The 18,928-nt window shown below is 39.1% G+C and overlaps 1 protein-coding gene across 1 annotated transcript in view; it reads left to right on the plus strand.

Moving 5' to 3' along the window:
- Nucleotides 1-1,737: 1,737 nt before the first annotated feature.
- Nucleotides 1,738-18,928, plus strand: part of cfap206 (cilia and flagella associated protein 206) — a 42,051-nt gene continuing 24,860 nt past the window's right edge. Inside the window, exons 1-9 of the mRNA XM_037980618.1 lie at nt 1,738-1,874; nt 2,052-2,135; nt 5,949-6,039; nt 6,327-6,515; nt 8,361-8,525; nt 11,313-11,527; nt 13,676-13,795; nt 16,244-16,439; nt 16,554-16,694. Of these exons, the coding sequence (XP_037836546.1) occupies nt 1,767-1,874; nt 2,052-2,135; nt 5,949-6,039; nt 6,327-6,515; nt 8,361-8,525; nt 11,313-11,527; nt 13,676-13,795; nt 16,244-16,439; nt 16,554-16,694 (1,309 nt within the window). The 5' untranslated portion in view covers nt 1,738-1,766. The remainder of the gene's footprint in view (nt 1,875-2,051; nt 2,136-5,948; nt 6,040-6,326; nt 6,516-8,360; nt 8,526-11,312; nt 11,528-13,675; nt 13,796-16,243; nt 16,440-16,553; nt 16,695-18,928) is intronic.

Raw genomic sequence — 18,928 nt, forward strand, 5'->3', positions numbered from 1 at the left:
TACACCTGCCTCTAGCTCCTTGATCATCTCACCTGTGCCCACTTCCACTAATCACCCTCTGCCTTTAATACCCGGTCACATTCTCTACCTCTCTGCTGGTTCATTGTCAAACTCTTGTCTTCCTGATGTGCTGTCTTTTTTTTGCTCGTGCCTCGTCGTCTCCCTTTGGTTACCCTCTTGTCTCAGGTCTGTTCATGTTTTGTTAAGTTAGTTAATGTTTTTGTATTTAGTTCAGGTTTTGCTGCCACGTCAGCCTTTGTTTTGGTTTGCCTCTTATTTCTAAATAAATTAGTTTTTTTTCAACATGAGTCTGCGCTCAGGGTTCGCCTCCTTCCACCTCGCCCATGACAGTTATTTCCATGCAGTGTCCAGAAAGAGGTGTTGTTCAGCTTGTAGGGTACCACAACTGCTTCCACTGACCTCCATCATCATCATCATATGAAATAACTTTTTGTCACAACAAAAAATATTGGCTGGTAAAATATTTGGGTGGCTGGTAAAAAAAAATTTTAATTTCCACCGCTGAAGGCAAAGGAAGAGCGAAAAAGTTTTTGCCCATGTCTGTGTTTGTGTGTGTTAATTTGTCTGTTGAGTTAGCAACATATCTCATGAACCATGAATAGGTTTGAATGAAATGTTCATAAAGTGATCATTTGATTCTACAGTTAATTAAAATTTGTAGTCAGCTCAATTCAACATGACTGACACAAAAGACCTTGGAAAAAATGGCTAAAGTTTGGTGTGGTAGTAGCTGACAGTCATTCACAACAATTACTTTAATAGTTAACAGATTATGTGGGATATTGCAATTTTGCCTGAAATCGTGCATAATGTTATTTTCAATAGCAACAACTGTGTCATTTCTCAATATGTTGAGAAATGAGGATCTTTGTCTAAAACTTTGGCATGAAAGGTGGCAGGTGATATGTGTTCCTACTAGGTCTTTATTTTTGTAATTTGACTAGATTAGAGAATATTTTTTCAATGGCATTACTGTGTGATGTTTTGATTGATATGTCTGTCTGAAGTTATTACATTGTAAAATAATTCTTTCTTTTGGCTAAATGTTTTTAATGGTTATGCACACCATACCATGCCGTGGGATAAACTGTGGAGTGCTATTAGAACATGAGTGTATGTAAATAATGCTAAGTCCTTTAGTTTAGCATGTAGGCCTATAGAAATACAATTACATTACACCCTTAGTCCCAACTATCAACAAACCCCATAGTTTACCATTGATGACAGGTGTCATCACTTCTTCAGCTGATATTCCTGGCTCTGAGGCCATTTTAAAAATGCAAGACTTAATTAAAAACACAAAATGTCATCAAGTGTTTGCAATTTAAAAGAGACATACATCATGTCAGTAATTAATAAAAATAACACATTGTCATCAAAATAGCTTCTAAAACTAAGCTATTGTCTGCCACCTAATCAAATGCAGCATTGAGATATAACAGGACAAGTATAATTACAAACATTTACATGAATAAATGTGTTTTGTTTATTTTTTGTACTGTGTAAATGCGTACACATTGTTTAAATAAAGGTAAAAAGATTGTTTATCTACATCTTGACTGGTATTGTACAAACTTTGTTAATAAAGTATGTTAAAACTACTTCAGCCTTTTCTGTGCGCCCTCTAGTGGACGCTGTGACAGAGCTGTTATAGAAAAAAAGCTACTATAGCAACTGCTCCTTTTGCGTCGTTACTTGGTAACCGAATATCAACAATTAACAGGTTAGCTCACCGGTCGGTGAAAATGTCTCGGCTTCAGGCAGAAAGTGTGATAAACACAATCATCGGTGAAATAGTGAAGGAGTGTGCTCAGAGGGGACAGGTGGTGTCGGAAACTCTGGGCGCTTTTATGGTCAGTACGCTCTCCGAATCGGCTTGTTTTAGCCATCTTTGACTCAGTATCGGTTCGGTCCACACTCATTCTGAGCTTTGAGTTGGACCAGCAGGGTTTATAATCCTTCCAGCTGTCTGTATTTTGTTCTGAAAGACGGATTTAGTTCATTCGGTACTGTGGTTTTGTCCGGTACAGGTGAAAGCTGTTCTATTGGACACAAGAAATGGATTTGACGTGAATCGCTCTCTGACTGAACAGGATGTCCAGAACCTTCAGCAGGTACTTCTCATCATATGGGTGAAGATTTTAATGCAAAAACTGTCCTCACATGTTATTCTCATCAGGAAATTTAAGGATTCTATTTTCCCAAAACTACTTTTTAAATTTTCTTTTATAGAAGTACTACTAGCCCATCAAGGGACATGGAAAAAAATGTTTTTGCTAGATCCTGCAAAAAATGTTGCGAGATCCTGGGTTTTTAAAATTTTTTATTTCATTATTATTTTTTTCAGATTTTAGGTTTATTTTATTTTGCGAGACTCCGCAAATGTTTTAAGTAGCTACAGTTATGCACGGTGTTGCGCTGAGCTAATTATACCAAATTAAACTTCTGTCCGCTGCCAGAGCGCGCAGGAAAACCAGATTCAGATGCAGAACTATGCATCGATTTCAATCAAGTACACATAGAAATTGTATCACATTTGTATGTATTGTGTGAGTGTTGTTTGCGCTCTGCGCCGGAGGTGCCACAGTGCAGCTCTGTCAGCACATCGGCAATTCAGACACACAGACAGCGGAGTTTGTGTTTGTATCTAATATTTACAGCGAATCGTCACTTCACAGGCTTTTTTTATTATTACTATTATTTTTACGATACTTGTTGCAATTCTCCCCCAAAACTTTAAGTCAGTCTTTAGCCAGACGCTGCTGCTGAAAGAGTTTAAACTTTCCAAGAGTTTTAAACCTGCTCTGTATGGGGTTCCATTAGTGCCAAAAATATGTTTGTGTCTATGTAAGGCGCGTATGAAGCATCCTATGTATATGTTAGGTGATATGTAAGGTGATATGTTAAGTGAGTTAAGTGATATGTTAGGTGATATGTAAGGTGATATGTTAGGTGTATATGTAAAGTGATTTGTAAAGTGATATGTAAGGTGATATGTTAGGTGACATAATGATATGTGCGGAACATAGACACAACGCAGTACATAGGCATTTTACAATACATACACACTTAACATATCACCTAACATATACATAGCATGCTACATACACACCTAACATAGACACATAAACATATTTTTGGCACTAATGGAACCCCATGTCTTAAACGTGAAGCCAGGGCTTTTGTTTGACCTGAGAAACACAATGCAGCTGGCAAAATGAACTACTTCCTTCTTGGTCTCTCAGCAAGCAGCGCCCCAACTTGGTCAAGTGTGTACCCTACCCCTTTGCTTTAGTTTCGTGCTCATATTTTCAAAACTACAAGAATATTTTGTCATGATGGGGGTAGGTATTTGTAAAGTGAAACACTTTAATATCATACTTGCCAACATTTGGGAATGTCAATGTGGGACAACATAGCATGAAGCAGGCACCACTGTACCCCCACCCCCCACCCCCCCACCAACCACACATATTGATTTGTTGTGAGTAAATATGGGTTTATGAAATTTGCAAATCATTGCACTCTGTTGTGATTTACATTTTACATAACGACCCAACTTTTTTAGATTTTGGGCTGTATATGTTTTTTTTTTAATCCATGTTCAGTCCACAACAATGCTCAATGGTCAAATCATGACCTCACTTAAGCAATGCCCCATGAGAACAGGAAGTGCAAAGTTTTACTTTAAGCTCCATCTTTCCAGTTTTTACTTTAAGCTCCATCTTTGACCCTCTTGACCTAATCAAGATGATCTTGTGTCAAAAGACAGATAACAAGTTGGTCTGACTTGCATTAAAGCGCCAAGAGTTTTCGCTGGAGGGCGTGGCCGTGGCGTCAGGGAGAACTACAACGACACGCCGTTGGCATACATTTGGCTTTAAACTCCACAGATTTGAGCAGAGCTGCACCAAATTAGGTACAATCGATCCTAGTCCACCCTCAAATAGGAATGTGCTCCAATATTTGGTGGGCGTGGCCTAATTCCTCCACAGCGCCCCCTGGAATTCTTTAAAAAATCAGCCCCAGGCTATGCTTTCACTCACGATCATGAAACTCTGTACACATGTGTCTCTTGTAATGACCTTTAAAAAAGTCTCTTGGAGCCATGGTCCAAACCTCACAGGAAGTTGGCCATCATGGATCAAAGGTCAGATTTGTACCCCATTTTGGACGTTGACATCCTCCGCATTTGATCAAACTCCTCCTACAGCTTTTGACATACAGACTTCAGAATCACTGAACAAAGTCTTGAGGCGTTGAAGATCAAATGTTATCAAAACCTTTTTGCTACATCAAAGCATGTGGGCGTGGCCAAGCCTCAAAATCTGACCATTTGCCATGAAACATCAAGGTGTAGTAACTTCCACATACAAGGTCACATCTGTATCAGACTTTCTATGTGTCATTACAGACCAGCACGCATCACATTTACATGGTCAATATATGACATCAACTTAGCCCCGCCCCCTTCCAACAGGAAGTGAACTGCTTTTTTTTTGCTGAATGTCTTTCTTTTGCTCTATGATTCATACAAAATTAAACCTGTGTCTGAGGACATTCAACAACATGATGCTGCATCATTCTCTCAACACTGGCTGGTGGCTGGAGCATGTGGGCGTGGCAGAATGGCGAATTCCAATCCCTCGCCGTTTGCATACGGTTGGCTCTAAATCACACATGCATTATCCAATTTGCACCAAACTGGATATGAATGACCTTTGGTAACCTCTCAAGAGGCCAATAGGATTATATTGGAATTTGACTCCAATGCACCCACTAGGTTATTCCAACAGTTTTATCTCCCTGATATATCATCCGATCTGCACCAGATTTTTGGTGCACCATCAGTGAGCACTCTTGCACACATTGGTGTGGTACATTAATGACATCAGTGACTCCCTCTGCTTCACCCTGGTATGATATAAGATTGAAACTGTATCCACTAACTTTTGATTACCACCCTAAAGGAAGTCCTCGCCAGTCCTTTGGAAGTGACAATGACTCCTGCCTGGATTGTCGAATTTCTGCCAAAATTTTGAGACATGCTACCGGACTCGTACTGAACTGGACTTAAAGCAATTTGGAATATTTGCCACATTCACCACCTAGTGGACAATGCGAGAATGGCGCAAGAGCATAGACAACGGTCACTGGAGCTCTGGCGGTCGCAGGATCGGAGTGGTGCTGAGCTGCTAGATCTGCCCAATGCTGCTTGCAGCTTTAATTTAGTTTAGTTTTCATTGTTGTGTGTGTTTTCATGACTTCATTTAGATTAGCTCTTACCATGTTGGCCATTTATTAAAATGTATTTAACTCTTAGCTGGCCTTTGGTACTCTTAGCTAGCCCTCTGGTACCTTTAGTTTTGTTTTTACCTCATATGTGTGTTTTACTTAGTGTCTTATATATTGTTGTATGTGTTTTGACTTTGTATTTTTTGTGTTTACATGTTGTAAAGCACTTTGTATCGCCTTGTTGCTGAAAAGTGCTATATAAATTTGACTTAACTTATTTGCTTTAATATGTCATTATTGATTTATTACAGCAAAATCAACATTTTTGACTATTAAAATTAACTAAAACTATTAAGAACAATTTATCTTTATTGATTGAAAGTTTTCCTGTTTGTTTTTAACCCCCTTCTGAAGCACTTTGGTCAACATTGTTATTTCAAATGTGCAATATAAATAAAATTTATATTGACGTTGACACAAGATAAAATAAATCTGCAGTGTACACAAGACCAATATTATAAGTGAGAGTGAATAAGTGTATGAAGAAAATAAATGGAATTTATATTTTTCTGCTCCTGTTTATTTTTACACATTCCAACATGGCGGAAGTCTCAATGTCTGACAGCAGACTATGTCCCTCGGGTTTAATTAAAACTGATCAGTGTTTTTATTTCTTTTGTCTCATCTCACAGCTTTGTGTGGAAAAACTAACAGAGAAGTGCAGCCCAGCTCTCAATACAATTCAAATGCAGCTTTATTTTGATCAGAATTATACCTCTCGACGTAAGTACAAAGCAAAATGGAAAATGTTTCCATCTAATGAATGAATATCTGCTTTTTAACCTGGAAATCTGTGGGTGCCAGTAACACCAATACTAATAGCTTTTCATGATATGATGATATTGGGGGCCTGACATCCACTTTGTCAGTATCAGTGCATAGTTTTTTCCTGCCTAAATCAGAAACTCACATACAGACTTCAGACTTCTCAGTAGTGCCAAACAGAAAAAGAAACACACATTCAGGCTTTCTGAATGGCTCACAATCACTTTGGGTTTCTGTTTTCACAGGGGAGTTTCTTAAGGAGATTCATCAAGTTCTGGAATCCAGGCTGAGCCTGGTGAGCCGGGAGATCACAGACAGCAGAGCAAAAACCATGAAGGACTTAGATGCTCTTTACCATCAAATCGTCACCTACATCCTGCTGCGATCTGGCCTGGGCTCACCTACAGAGACCAAGATTGTGCAAGAAGCTACAGGTGTCTAACTATTTTTAAACTTAGGCCCACTGACTGCATTAACCTAGATTAAAATGTTTCAGACAGTCTGAGCCATGATGGCAACCTGTAAAACTCCTAATGTTTGCCTTTGTTTTGAGGGAGTCCAGGTTTAGACCAAAATTACACAATATGAGACTGAATTTGTTTAGAGTAAATGATCAACAAATATAAAGCAACTTATTACCCTCTCCAAGTTCTGCAAGGCCATTTACAGAGTTTCTAATTCACACACACTAAATACTTTCTATTTTATATTTTACACTCTATATAGAGCACTTTTTATAGCTCACTTATCCACTATTAAGCATATCAGGGGCAATGGGGGTTCAGTGTCTTCCCTAAGGAAGGTTCAACATGCTGTAGGGGCTAGGGATCGAACCCCCAACTTTACAACCGCCCTAACACTGGGCCAAGCTGCCCCTCAAATATTTGATAAGGGCTAGATTTCAACTAAAAGAGACAACCAACATTAGCCTTTGTTTAGTATGTCTTATGTGGCTGTGAAATCACATCTCCAGGTTATATAAGGGCAACTAAACATACAGAAGTGCTGTATCCCAAACCCAGGTCATTTCAAATTATTGTTTTGCTCTTTGTGGATGATTAGAAGTGAAATTTATCAGAACTGAACTAAATAAACTTTATTATAAACTTTATTTATAAGGCTGACATGGCAGCAAACTAAGGAAGTTACTAGATTGGCAGATCACAGGGAACACGGGGAGACAATGAGCAGACTTGACTGTGGTATGGACCAACAATGAACCAGCGAGGAGAAGATGGAACGACTGAATATATAAGGGCAGAGCTGATGAGGTAGTTAGTATGGTTGAGTGGGATACTAAAATCACAGATCGTGAAAATAGTCAGTTACCCAATGAGGATTTTCCTTCAGGACGAGCATGGATATTGACGAGTTTTACTTGTATCATGCTCGTACTTGTCAAAATGCTTTATGCTCATCTGAAACGTGTATCCTGTTTTTTACCGTCTGCTTTCTCTAAATTTGGCTGGTGGTATGTCACGCCCACTTCCGGGTTAGGTCACGCCCACTCCAAATACAGATACAGATAATTTAGATGGTTGAACAGATACAGATACAGATAGTGGTGTACTTGCTCATCCCTAATAGTTAGGAACAGATGAGTAGTTACTAAACAGGGACAGGTGTAGATGAGACTGACAGGCTGACGGAAAAATATTGAGCTGCAGATGACTGAGGGCAGATGAATAATAGCACAGAGGAACATGAGAAAGCAGACAGAACACAGAGCTACAAATAAACAGAGACCACAAACAAAGACTAAACTCTAGAATCACATGAGAAGACAGATTACACAGAACCCACGAAGGATGCAGAACACAAAGAAACACAAGAACCACGAAGTCAAACAGAAACATATGGCTAACAAGATTCACACACAAATGTTGCAAAGTCCACAGACCCGAAGCAGTTTGTAAAACAGGATATATTTGTTTTTGCATCAGAAATACAGGTGTAAATCTTCTTCTGTGCATGTGTGAATCGTTCTGCACATTTGTGATATATGAGACTGTTTTAGCTCCATAGACCTCTAACTCTCCAGGTTCTCTTCCACCTGCTTCCGACTCACGACAGATGTCGTCAGTAAATATAATCCATGTGGACTATTTTCTGACCTCACCAGTCAACATATCCTGTCAACTTTTGTTAGTGACAAAAAAGAAAAAGAAATTACTGGCAAATAGCAATAAGGGTGCTTTAGTGTGTAGAATACCTTAATATTAAGATGTTGTTCATAATGTTTTGATAATGATGGATATTTGATCCTTGTCATGTTTCAGCTGATCTTCAGAGCATCTTCCTTCAAAAGGATCTGGAAGCATTCTTGGTTTTATTGAAGAAAGATAAGGAACATATGCTTAAAGAGCTTACCATGCTTGTAACAGGGATCAGACTCTTCAATGAAGCCAGCAAAAGAACAGAGGACTTCAACATCCAGGAGTTAAGTATGTTCTTCTTTTTATAATAGAACATTGTGGGTGGGCCAAAAACTGGGCTATTTACGGGACCAATTCTCCAGAGGCAAGGGAATGCAGCCACATTTCCATGCTTCCAGCAGAACATGGAAACTAATTAACCTATTGAAACTAATTACATTTTTGTTATTCTTTTAATTATTTTTCTGACAATAAATGTCATACTACAGCCCAAACTAAAAGGCATGTTAGGATGATATTTACATGATGATAACTAGGATTTGCATGTCCTGTAAGTTGCACAATTGAAATACCTACACGTTCCCTGAACTGTACTGAATCAGAAGGTATAGGCCACGCCCATTTCCACCCAAAACCTTTATTGCTACCTTGAAAATTCACAAGACTTATTTTTGACTCTATCTTGAAGGTATTATGTTTTATTGACATGATCTCTCCACGTTAAAGCTACATACTGTGATAAATATAGGTTGTTAAAGCTGCAGAAGGGAGTTCTGAGAAAAACATGGACTTAGCCCATTTTACAGGTCCCCACAGCGAAGACTGCTATGAATGTGCAGGCTAGTAACATCAATGATGTCATGGGTCTTCTTCTGTTTACCTGTCTTTGTTTTCTGAACAGATGCCACTCGAAAAATTGGCAGCTTTCCTGTAACGTTAGGTTGTTTCTCTGCCATTAGCACAGCTGCAGCACACCAGCAATCTTGAGCTTGAACGATGTTACACGCTGTGTGGGGGAAGGGTGTGAGCAGCATGTCCACAAGCACGATTGACACTGCTAAGACATTCCTCCTGGCTCTGATTGGTTGTTTATGACTGGGAGCAGTGTATTTCTGAAAATGGCAGTAGGACCACTGGGAGAAGCCAGAGGTGCTTGATTTTTTTTCACAGATTATCGGTCTTGTATTCTACTGTCAGGACATAGTGACAGTTTTATCAAATATGTAAAAAAAACATTTCTATAAAAGTTACCTCCCACAGCTTTCCAGGTTTGTAATCATTTACGGCAAGCTAGCTAAAAAACACAATTGTCTATGTTGAAAACAACAATAGTTGATTAGATCAAATTAAAAATGCTGTTGGAGCAGCCAATTCTGAGATAGTGAACCAAAACTAACAAATATTGGCCTGTAGGGGCATGTATAAACAAACAAACAAAAAAATTCTTTAAGCAGAAACTGCTAGTTGGATCTTTATGAAATTTTAAATAAAATTTTAACTGTTTAGATGTACAAACCTGGGTCCTTATGGTTGAAGGTCATACAAACAGGTTACTATTACAACAATGTGGTCTGCCTACTCTGATGCTAGATTCAAGTCCCTTCTAAATTCGTTAACTTCCTTTTTGTCTCCTTATTCAAAAAAAGTTAAAAAACAAAAACAACTGGACTTCTATTCTGTAGTTGAAGACGTTTCGCTTCTCATCCGAGGAGCTTTCTCAATTCAGAACTAGAGAGTGTGGAGTTGAGCTTTTAAAGCTGAGATGTGATGTAAGCTAGATTGCTTGCAAATTGTTCTCACTCTCCTAACAATAGGGGCTCATTAGGGTCCTTGTTTTAAAAACATTTGAACATTTTAAAAATGTTCATATTTTGGACCGATAAGACAGATGATTCGAGAGGGGGGTAAAAGAAGCCATTTATGTCAAAAAGGAGAAACCAACATTAAACAGAGGAGGTCTCAGATTCCAGCTTTCAAAAACATATAATGGAGCTTTAGGCCTGATCCCCAGTCAGTTTCACTCTAATCAACACCTGCACTCATGTGACCAGAGGGGCCCATCAGTGAGTCAGACAAACAAGGATTCTAACGAGCCTCCATTGTTAGGAGATGACCTAACAATCTCCTAACAATAGAGGCAGATCATTGTTCATTAGTATGTGTGCAAGGCTACATCTCAAACTTTAATTAGTCAAAAAATATGCAGTAACTCATAGAAAATCTCTGATCTCCACTTAAAGTTGTATGTTTAATCAAAGTCAACTACTTAACACTACTACATGTAAATATTACATCATTTCCTCAGCCCTGTCTACTGAGAACACAAAGTTACATTTTTTACTTAAGAACATCTTTGACCTGCTTTTTCATATGAACATCAAATTCTGTCAGACAAACTACAAGGATGTCAGCCATTTTGAATTACAGTACCTATTTTGAAGTCATATTTGCATTTTCCAGCTTTTACATTTAAACAACCACCTCCCAAAAATTCAGGAGGTATTTTTTGTGTGGGGTTGGCTGTGCTTATTGCACAGTATTGCTAAACAGGCTGGAGCATCATCAAGGTGCAAGGGTCATTCATTGCTGCTTGCAACTTTAATTTAGATTTGGTATTTGCCTCCCTGCTTGTCATTGCTCAGTCTATCTGGGGTTATGTACTGTGATTTATTTACTTATTGAATGACATATTGTTATCATGACATATTTACTTATAAACATTATTTGTCAGTTTTCTGTAGGATGTCATTTTGGACAGATGCTGCTTTATGGTGTTTATCAATATGCTGAATGATTGGATCTAAAGATGTGATATTTCTTTTCTACTGTTATTGTACTGTTAGGGTCTTGGATTGGCTTTTGTTTTGTTTTTTTTCTTTTTGGTTTGTTTGAATTTTTTTGTTCATCTCTTCTGTATATCTCATTTTTTTAGATTGAAAAATGTTTTATAAAAAACTATTTAAAAAGTACACTGAACTTAATTTTCCATTTTTTTGGCAGTGCCATCCTCTCTTCATATTATTTTTTCCCATGAATAATCAGTGCTTTGAACTCTGTTTTTCATTCTCTTGGTAGTGCCATCTTCTCTTAAAGAAGCCCTTCCAGTCACAGGCAAATGTGTCATCGCTGAACTGAATGGGACACAAAGTTTGGTGTGGAAATACACCGCTGTGTTGGACAAATTAACGCACCCCCATATTCAATCCAGGCAGTGTGATGTACCCATCGTCCTGCTCAAACAGGCTCTATACAACATCAGGCAACATGAAGGTTTCCTCAAAATCTTGCAGGTAGCTCAACCTTTTTATGAACGTATGGAAACCAATGCTTCTTACTTGCCACCAAAGGTAAAAGGACAGTGTGGTTTTTGACTGTTTATTTGTATGCATGTGTGTGTCTCTGTGTCAGCAAGAATATTTCATATACCAGTGCCCATATTTTCATGAAATTACAGAAAATCATCACTGACTGTACATCTACAACTTATTAACTTTTGGAGTAAAGCCCATTCAAGATGGCTGCCACAGCTAAGGAATTCAAACAAACTTAAAAATGGCTAATATACAGTCAGTTTGACTGATATTGGGCTAAAGATTGGTGTGGTAGTCAATCCTGTTTGTTTTTTTTAGCAAAATATCTCATTTGGATGAATGGATTTAATGAAACTCTCAGAAAGTCATTATTGAATGCTGGTGTTGATTCTCAGTCATTCAAGACATGGCAAATCCAGAAAAAAAGTAAAAACAAACAAACAAAACAACTGGACTTCTATTCTGTAGTCTTATCAATTCTTCCCTCTTTCTCTATCTTAGTAATTATTACATCGGCTGTTTTAGGTACTGTTTAGTTTAGCTTTATCTTCCTGTACACTTAGTTTAGTTCTGTACATTTAGTCATGCTTAGATCTGTTTAGTTTAGCTACTATTTTTGACTGTCTTAGCTCATGCTTAGATGTGTCTGGTTTTACTTCGGCTGTATAGCGGGGGTAATTTTAGATAGTTCGGTACCGTTAGTTTTAGCATTGACGTGTTTTAGATTATTTAGCCTTCCTGTACACTTAGCTTAGTTACTGTACAATTAGTTATCATATTATATATAACTGGCTGTTAGCGGGCCTTCTTTTGGTACCTCTTAGTTTATTATTATTCTTGTCACTGTTAGCTAGATTCTTCGTGCCTTGGTTTAGTAATATCATGTTTTAGTAGTTTAGATATCCTGTACCTTGGTTAGCATTGTCATGTTTTAGCTTAGTTATCTTGTCGTGTTCTGTAACTCTGTCTGTAATTTTGTTCTTGTGTTGTAAAGCACTTTGAGTCGTCTTGTGCTGAAAAGTGCTATATAAATAAATGTACCTACCTACCTACCTGTAGTTGAAGATGAAAACTCTCTCAATTCAGAACTGGAGAGTGTTGAGTTCAAATTTTTAAATGTTTGGTTATGTAAGCTAGATCCACATGGAGATTGTACTTACTCTCCTCACAATAGAGAGTTGTTAGGTTCTGTGTTTGCCTGGCTCCAAGCGATATGCTTTGTTCACATGAATGACACAGCTCAATACAGGATAGCCAGCCCCTCAGGACAAGACTCCGCTGTGCACCTGCACCTCAAGCATATGGGACACTCTTTTCAGGACCAAAATGTTCATAATATATTGGACAGAGAAAAACTGATGGTTTGTGGGAGGTAAAGGAAGTATGGACAGGAGAAACCAGTTTTAAACAGACAAGGTCTCAGATTTCTACTTTCCAAGACCTGTAATTGACCATTAAGCCTGATACCCAGTCCGTTTTACTTTAATCAACAAATTAATTTGTGTGAACAAAGCACCTTGTTTGTGAGATAGGCAAAGACCTCAATGGCTTTTCATTTTGAACCAGGTAAACAAATTTTCAGTGTGAGAAAGGTGAGTGCAATCTGCTTGTGAATCTACAGCTTACATAACTGAAGATTTAAAATCATGGAACGCTCCACTCTCCTGATTTGAATTAAGAAAACTCTCCGGATTGAAAGCGAAATGTCTTCAGCTACAGAATAGAAGTACAGTTGTTTTTGTTTTGTTTTTTTAATTATTTTTTTTGTTTTGTTTTGTTTTTACTCTTGTTTGGATTATTGGATGAACACCTACAACTGATTGACTTTAGCAGTCACTACAATTGAAGATAGCTGCCTAAGCTAATCAAATTTCCAAATAGCAAGTTAAAGTTGGCATAGTAGTAGCTAACAATCACTGACAAGACATTTTCTGAGTGCTAATAAATCAGTGAAATCCTGCCATATCACATGAGCTCATGCATAACGTCATTGCGACCAAAATGTGTCTGTCACTGTCATTTCTCATCATGATCCAAATCTTCAGTTCTGAAATGAAAGGCACTGGGCAAAATGCATTGCATCAGGTAATGGTAGGTCTTTAGTTTTGTTTTTGTTTTTTCCTCCAGACCGATGTGTGTTTATGCACAAAGCACGTAGATATCCTGCAGATGGAGCTCTTCTCTCAGCTGAAGCTACTCAGAGAAACTGTGCAGTCAAAGACAGCTGTACCATCTGCAAGTGTCTTTGTAAGTGCACTGATCAGTGTTTCAGTGTGAGAATACTCAGATGTCTGTATTTGTCATAAGATTTTATCTGCACCAAATGCAAAAATGTTTAAGTGCACTGACCAATGTTTTATCAAAGCCAGATGTTTGTATTTTTGTCCTTTAAAATCAGCAACCTTGACTGCAACAGTCATTGAAGGCACACTGATCAGTGTTTCATAATGTGAAATTCTAACAGCTACAGTCTTTGTAGGTGCAATAATGAGTGTTTTGTTATGAAAAATACTCAATGTTAAACAAAGACAGTTGTACTGACTGCAACAGTTTTTGTATATGCACCTAACAGTGTTTAAACATGATAAATACTCATCCATCCATCCATCCATCCATCCATCCATCCATCTTCTACCACTTATTTGTGGTCGAGTTGCAGAGGCAACAGATCCAGGAGAGAAACCCAGAAACCCCAGCGACACTCTCCAACTCCTCCTGTGGGATCTCAAGGCGCTCCCAGGTCAGAGAGGGTACATAATCCCTCCAGCAAGTTCTTGGCCACCACTTGAGGTCTCTTCCCAGTGGGACATGCCCGAAAAACCTCCAAATGGAAGGGTCCAGAGGCATCCTAATCAGATGCCCAAACCACCTCAACTGGCTCCTTTTGATGCAAAGAAGTAGCAGCTCTACTCCAAGCTTCCCCTGGATGACAGAGCTCCTCACCTTATCTGTGAGGCTGAGCCCAGCCACCCTATGAAGGAAACTAATTTCAGCCGCTTGTATCAGTTATCTTGTTTTTTCAGTCATAATCCAAACCTGATAACCATAGATGGGGGTGGGAATGAAAATGGACCAGTAAATTCAGAGTTTTGCCTTTCAACTCAACACTTTCTTTAACATGACCGATCAAAGCCATGCCCTCATTACTGCAGACAAGGCCCTGATCCAGCTCCCTGCTCTATCTTACAATGAGATCCTGAGGTTCCCAAACCAGACACACTCCCTCCACAAGTGTGTCTTGTCATCCTGTCCATGAACACCTCAAACAGGATTGTAGATAAAGGACAGCCCTGGCAGAGTTCAACCCGCACCAAAAATGAGTTAAACTTTGTGCCAAGAATGCAGACACAGCTTCTGCTTTGGTTATACAGGAACTGGATAGCCCTTAAAAGCAACCCAGGCACCACAATACTCTCAGTTTGTCCATCCGCACCCACAGAAGGCACATACCTTCTAGCCACTCTATACCAGTCAGCTCTTTTAGGAGTCCTCAGAGAAAGCCAAGCTAATGGCCTCCTTGTTCAGCTTGACGGCTTCTTTCTTCAGTTTGACGGCCTCCGTTACCGCTGGTGTCCACCAGCGGGTCCTCCGGTTGCCGCTGCGACAGACACTAATGACCTTCTGGCCACAGCTCCTGGAAGTCGCATCTGCAATAGAGGTCCTGAACATGGCCCATTTGGATTTCATGTTCCTGACCTTTCCTGGGACATGTGAAAAACTCTTCTGGAGGTGTGAGTTGAAGATCTCATGGACATATGTTCCCTGTTCATCCTTACTACTCCTTTGGGTTTATCAGGTCTGTCCAGCAGCCTCCCTTGCCACTGGATCCAACTCACCTCCAGGTGGTTATGAGTTAACATCCCTGCCCCTCTCTTCACCCAAGTGTCTAAAACATAGGGCTACAAGTCTGATGACACAATTACAAAATTGATCATCAAACTTTGGCCTAAAGTGGCATGGTACCAAATACACTTATGGACCACTCTATGCAAGACCATGGTATTTGTTATGGACAGCCCATGCCTAGGACAGAAGTCCAAAAGCAGAACACTACTCGGGTTCAGATCAGGGAGGGTGTTCCTCCCAATCATTCCCTTTCAGATAACTGTCATTGCTCACATATGCTTTAAAGTCACCCAGGAGAACGACGGACTCCCTAGACGGCACCCCTTCCAGGACATATCCAGAGACTCCAAGAAGGTGGAGTAGTCAGAACTGCTGTTTGGAGCACAAGCACAAACAACAGTCAGAAACTTCCCTGCTGCAGAGAGGCTCCAACACTGAGGCTCTCAGCCAGGGGCTTGTCAGAATCCCCAAACCCCTCCAATACCTCACTCCCTGGGCAACTCTAGAGTAGGAAAGAGTTCAGCCACTCTCTAGGAGTTGGGTTCTAGAGCCCAAGCAGTGTTTAGAAGTGAGCCTAACTATGTCTAGTTGGTATTGCTCAACCTCACACCCCTGCAACAGTCTTTGTCAGTGCACTGATCTGTGTTTTAACATGGGGATATGTCAGATGTATGTATTTATATTAGTCAAAGACAGCTGGGGTTATGTACTGTGACAAGACAGCTGTATGGACTGCAACAGTCTTTGTAAGTTCACTTGTTATGGGAAATATTCAGATGTTAGGATTTTTGACAGCCTTTTTCATTTTGTGTACAGTGTTACAGTCCTGACATGTTTAATCTTTTTCAGCCATTATTCAGAGCCATATCGAAGTTATGGTCTGAACTCCAGGATGAGGCTTCACTCTTGAACATCCTCTCCAAAATCACACTCAGTCTTAAGCCCTTTGCCATCTCTCAAACAATGTTTTCTGAAAAGTATCTGGACAGCTTGCTGGAGGCATCAGAGATAAAGACAGATGAACAGAGAATGGCGGAGTCCTCAGGTACATCTGATATAAACAAAACCACAACTATTTCTAAAGTTTATTGTTCCTTGGTCTAGACTCAGGATAGATGTGTCCAAGTTGATCAGAGTTGCTCTTCCCTCTGCCCTGTAGATCAACAAATTGACCTGATTCAGTTAAACACACATGAATGGCTCCTGCCTGAAACAATATCCAGCTTTGATGAGCTACCACTGCAGTATAATGGATTCTGTTCCTACACGTTTGTGACAAGAGATGGCCTTATACTTCCAGGTAAAATTCTTCACCTGAACACCAGTATTATAGTCACCTGAAATGCCATGTAATTCTAACCTGAAACATGTTATACAGTGTAACGTTCATCTGAAATATTAGTGTTATACTCACCTGATACAATGTGTAATACTCACCTGAAACACTCGGAAATACTTCCCTGAATCAACAGATAATGTTCACATACAACACCAGTGTTATACTCACCTGAAATACTAGTGTTATAGTCACCAATACAGTAGGTAATACTCAGCTGAAACACCAGGTAATTCTCACATGAAACACTAGGTAATACTCTTCTGAAACACCACTATGATACTCACCTGAAACACAAAGCAATATTCACCTAAAACACCAGTGTGATACTCACCTAAAACAACATAAGGTATCTATATATAAGTATACTTATATAAGGTCGAGCTGATTCTGCATATCAGACTGGACAAAAAGTCCTCACATACTTACATTTGAATAGTCAAATTATTGGTGACATGTTTTACCTATTATTCACAATGTGACAAGGTTTTTAACTCATGAAATGGCCTCAAGCTTCACACTACATATCCCAAGAGGCATGGGGCAGTTCACATGTTACTGTAACCCTGGTGACTGCCACAGCTGAATCCCATTTCCCTTTAAATTTCCAAAAGCCCATGTGACTTTCTCCTGCTTCAGCGCTGCTGCTCACTGTGACTGTGGTCTGTGTTCCGTGTCGGCATCTGTTTGTTGTTCACTAAAACAACTCCTGAAACTTCCACAATCACATCTACCTCTGCGTACAATTTGTTACTTGAACGTCAGATTTTTTTTTACTTGATGACAACCTTTATTCTGATGGTGAGCTAGCTAGACAGTCTTGTGGTAGGAAACTGTTTTCCACACTGTTTCTCAAGAACTCCTTAGGGAAAAAAGTATCAAATTTGTCCCTTCCCCAATTATGAACTTTTGCGTACTTACCTAGTCTCACTCAAGAACTCTGAAATTTGCACATATGGACTTTCAATCACACATAAATTCAGGTTGACATTGTTATCAAATGTTTTGGTTGATTTATTATTGAATGTTATTGAATGTTTTAATAAATTTTGCCATAGCATATTTGCTTAGTATTTGTTTATAATTATAATGCAACTTAATATAATTATTGATTATTATTGTCATTATTATTGAATACCTCTTATTATATGAATTAATATACTAAATATCCATCTTATTTAACCATACCTCTGTTCTCAGTTTCAATTGATCACTCATCCTTTGATTCCTTGCCATTCCTAGTTCTGATCGCTATAATGTACAACTCAGTGACTTAAAAAAAGCTGCAGTCAGACCTAGCCCGTATGCATTACATTACCATGGACTTGGTTGGTTTTTATCGCTCCTAAAACTTCTAGCTTCAGACAATACGTCATATGAGGCAGGTCACATGGGACCAAGGACCAGTCAATATCATAACTAATAAACTAGAGAAACATTGGAATGGCAAGCTCCTGCACAATCTATTGCCCCTTTTCCACTGGCTCTAAAGGTCCCGGCTCCATTCTACGCAGCTTGCTTTGAGCGCGTTTCCACCGGCATTTTTTCGAGGCCGGTCCCTGCTTTTTTGGTCTCTGCTTCGGAGTAGAGGATGACACGGGAGTGGATTTCCACTCCTGTCCCGTCCCACTCCCACAGAAAAAATTCTTGTCCTGTCCCAATCCCAGGCCAAAGTAAAAAAAAAATCCTGTCCCATCCCACTCCTGGTAAAGTCACTCCCACTCCCATCCAGCTCCCATCAAGTACGACTCCCGCTCCTGTGCTGCTCCTGTTTTTATGGTCTTCCTTTAGTTGTTAGGAAAATTGTTTGATTTATTCTTCTCCCCATTCTTTTTAAATATTACTTTATTTGCAGTTTTATCTTAAAAATATGGCAACATGAACAGTTCATCTGTAGTAAAATAGGGAAGTATTTATTGCCTTAATCCAAACAAAAAAACTTCGCTAAATGGCACAAATCATAAATATTGAATGGTTTATGGTTCCTATAGTTGCAAAGTTTCTGTTTGTAGCTCTTTTAAAGGTCAGTTACAGAAAGAAGTACATAAACAAAACAAAAATCAAGAAAACAGTACATGGGTCGCACCATGTCTACTGTAGTTAAATAAACACAAAGATGGCATATAATGTTAAATTTTACCCATTTATTGAGCAATTGTCTTCTTTAAACAATAACAATTCATTTTATGATTTGAATT

Source organism: Kryptolebias marmoratus, linkage group LG17 (genome assembly GCF_001649575.2).
Source record: "Kryptolebias marmoratus isolate JLee-2015 linkage group LG17, ASM164957v2, whole genome shotgun sequence".
NCBI lineage: Eukaryota > Metazoa > Chordata > Actinopteri > Cyprinodontiformes > Rivulidae > Kryptolebias > Kryptolebias marmoratus.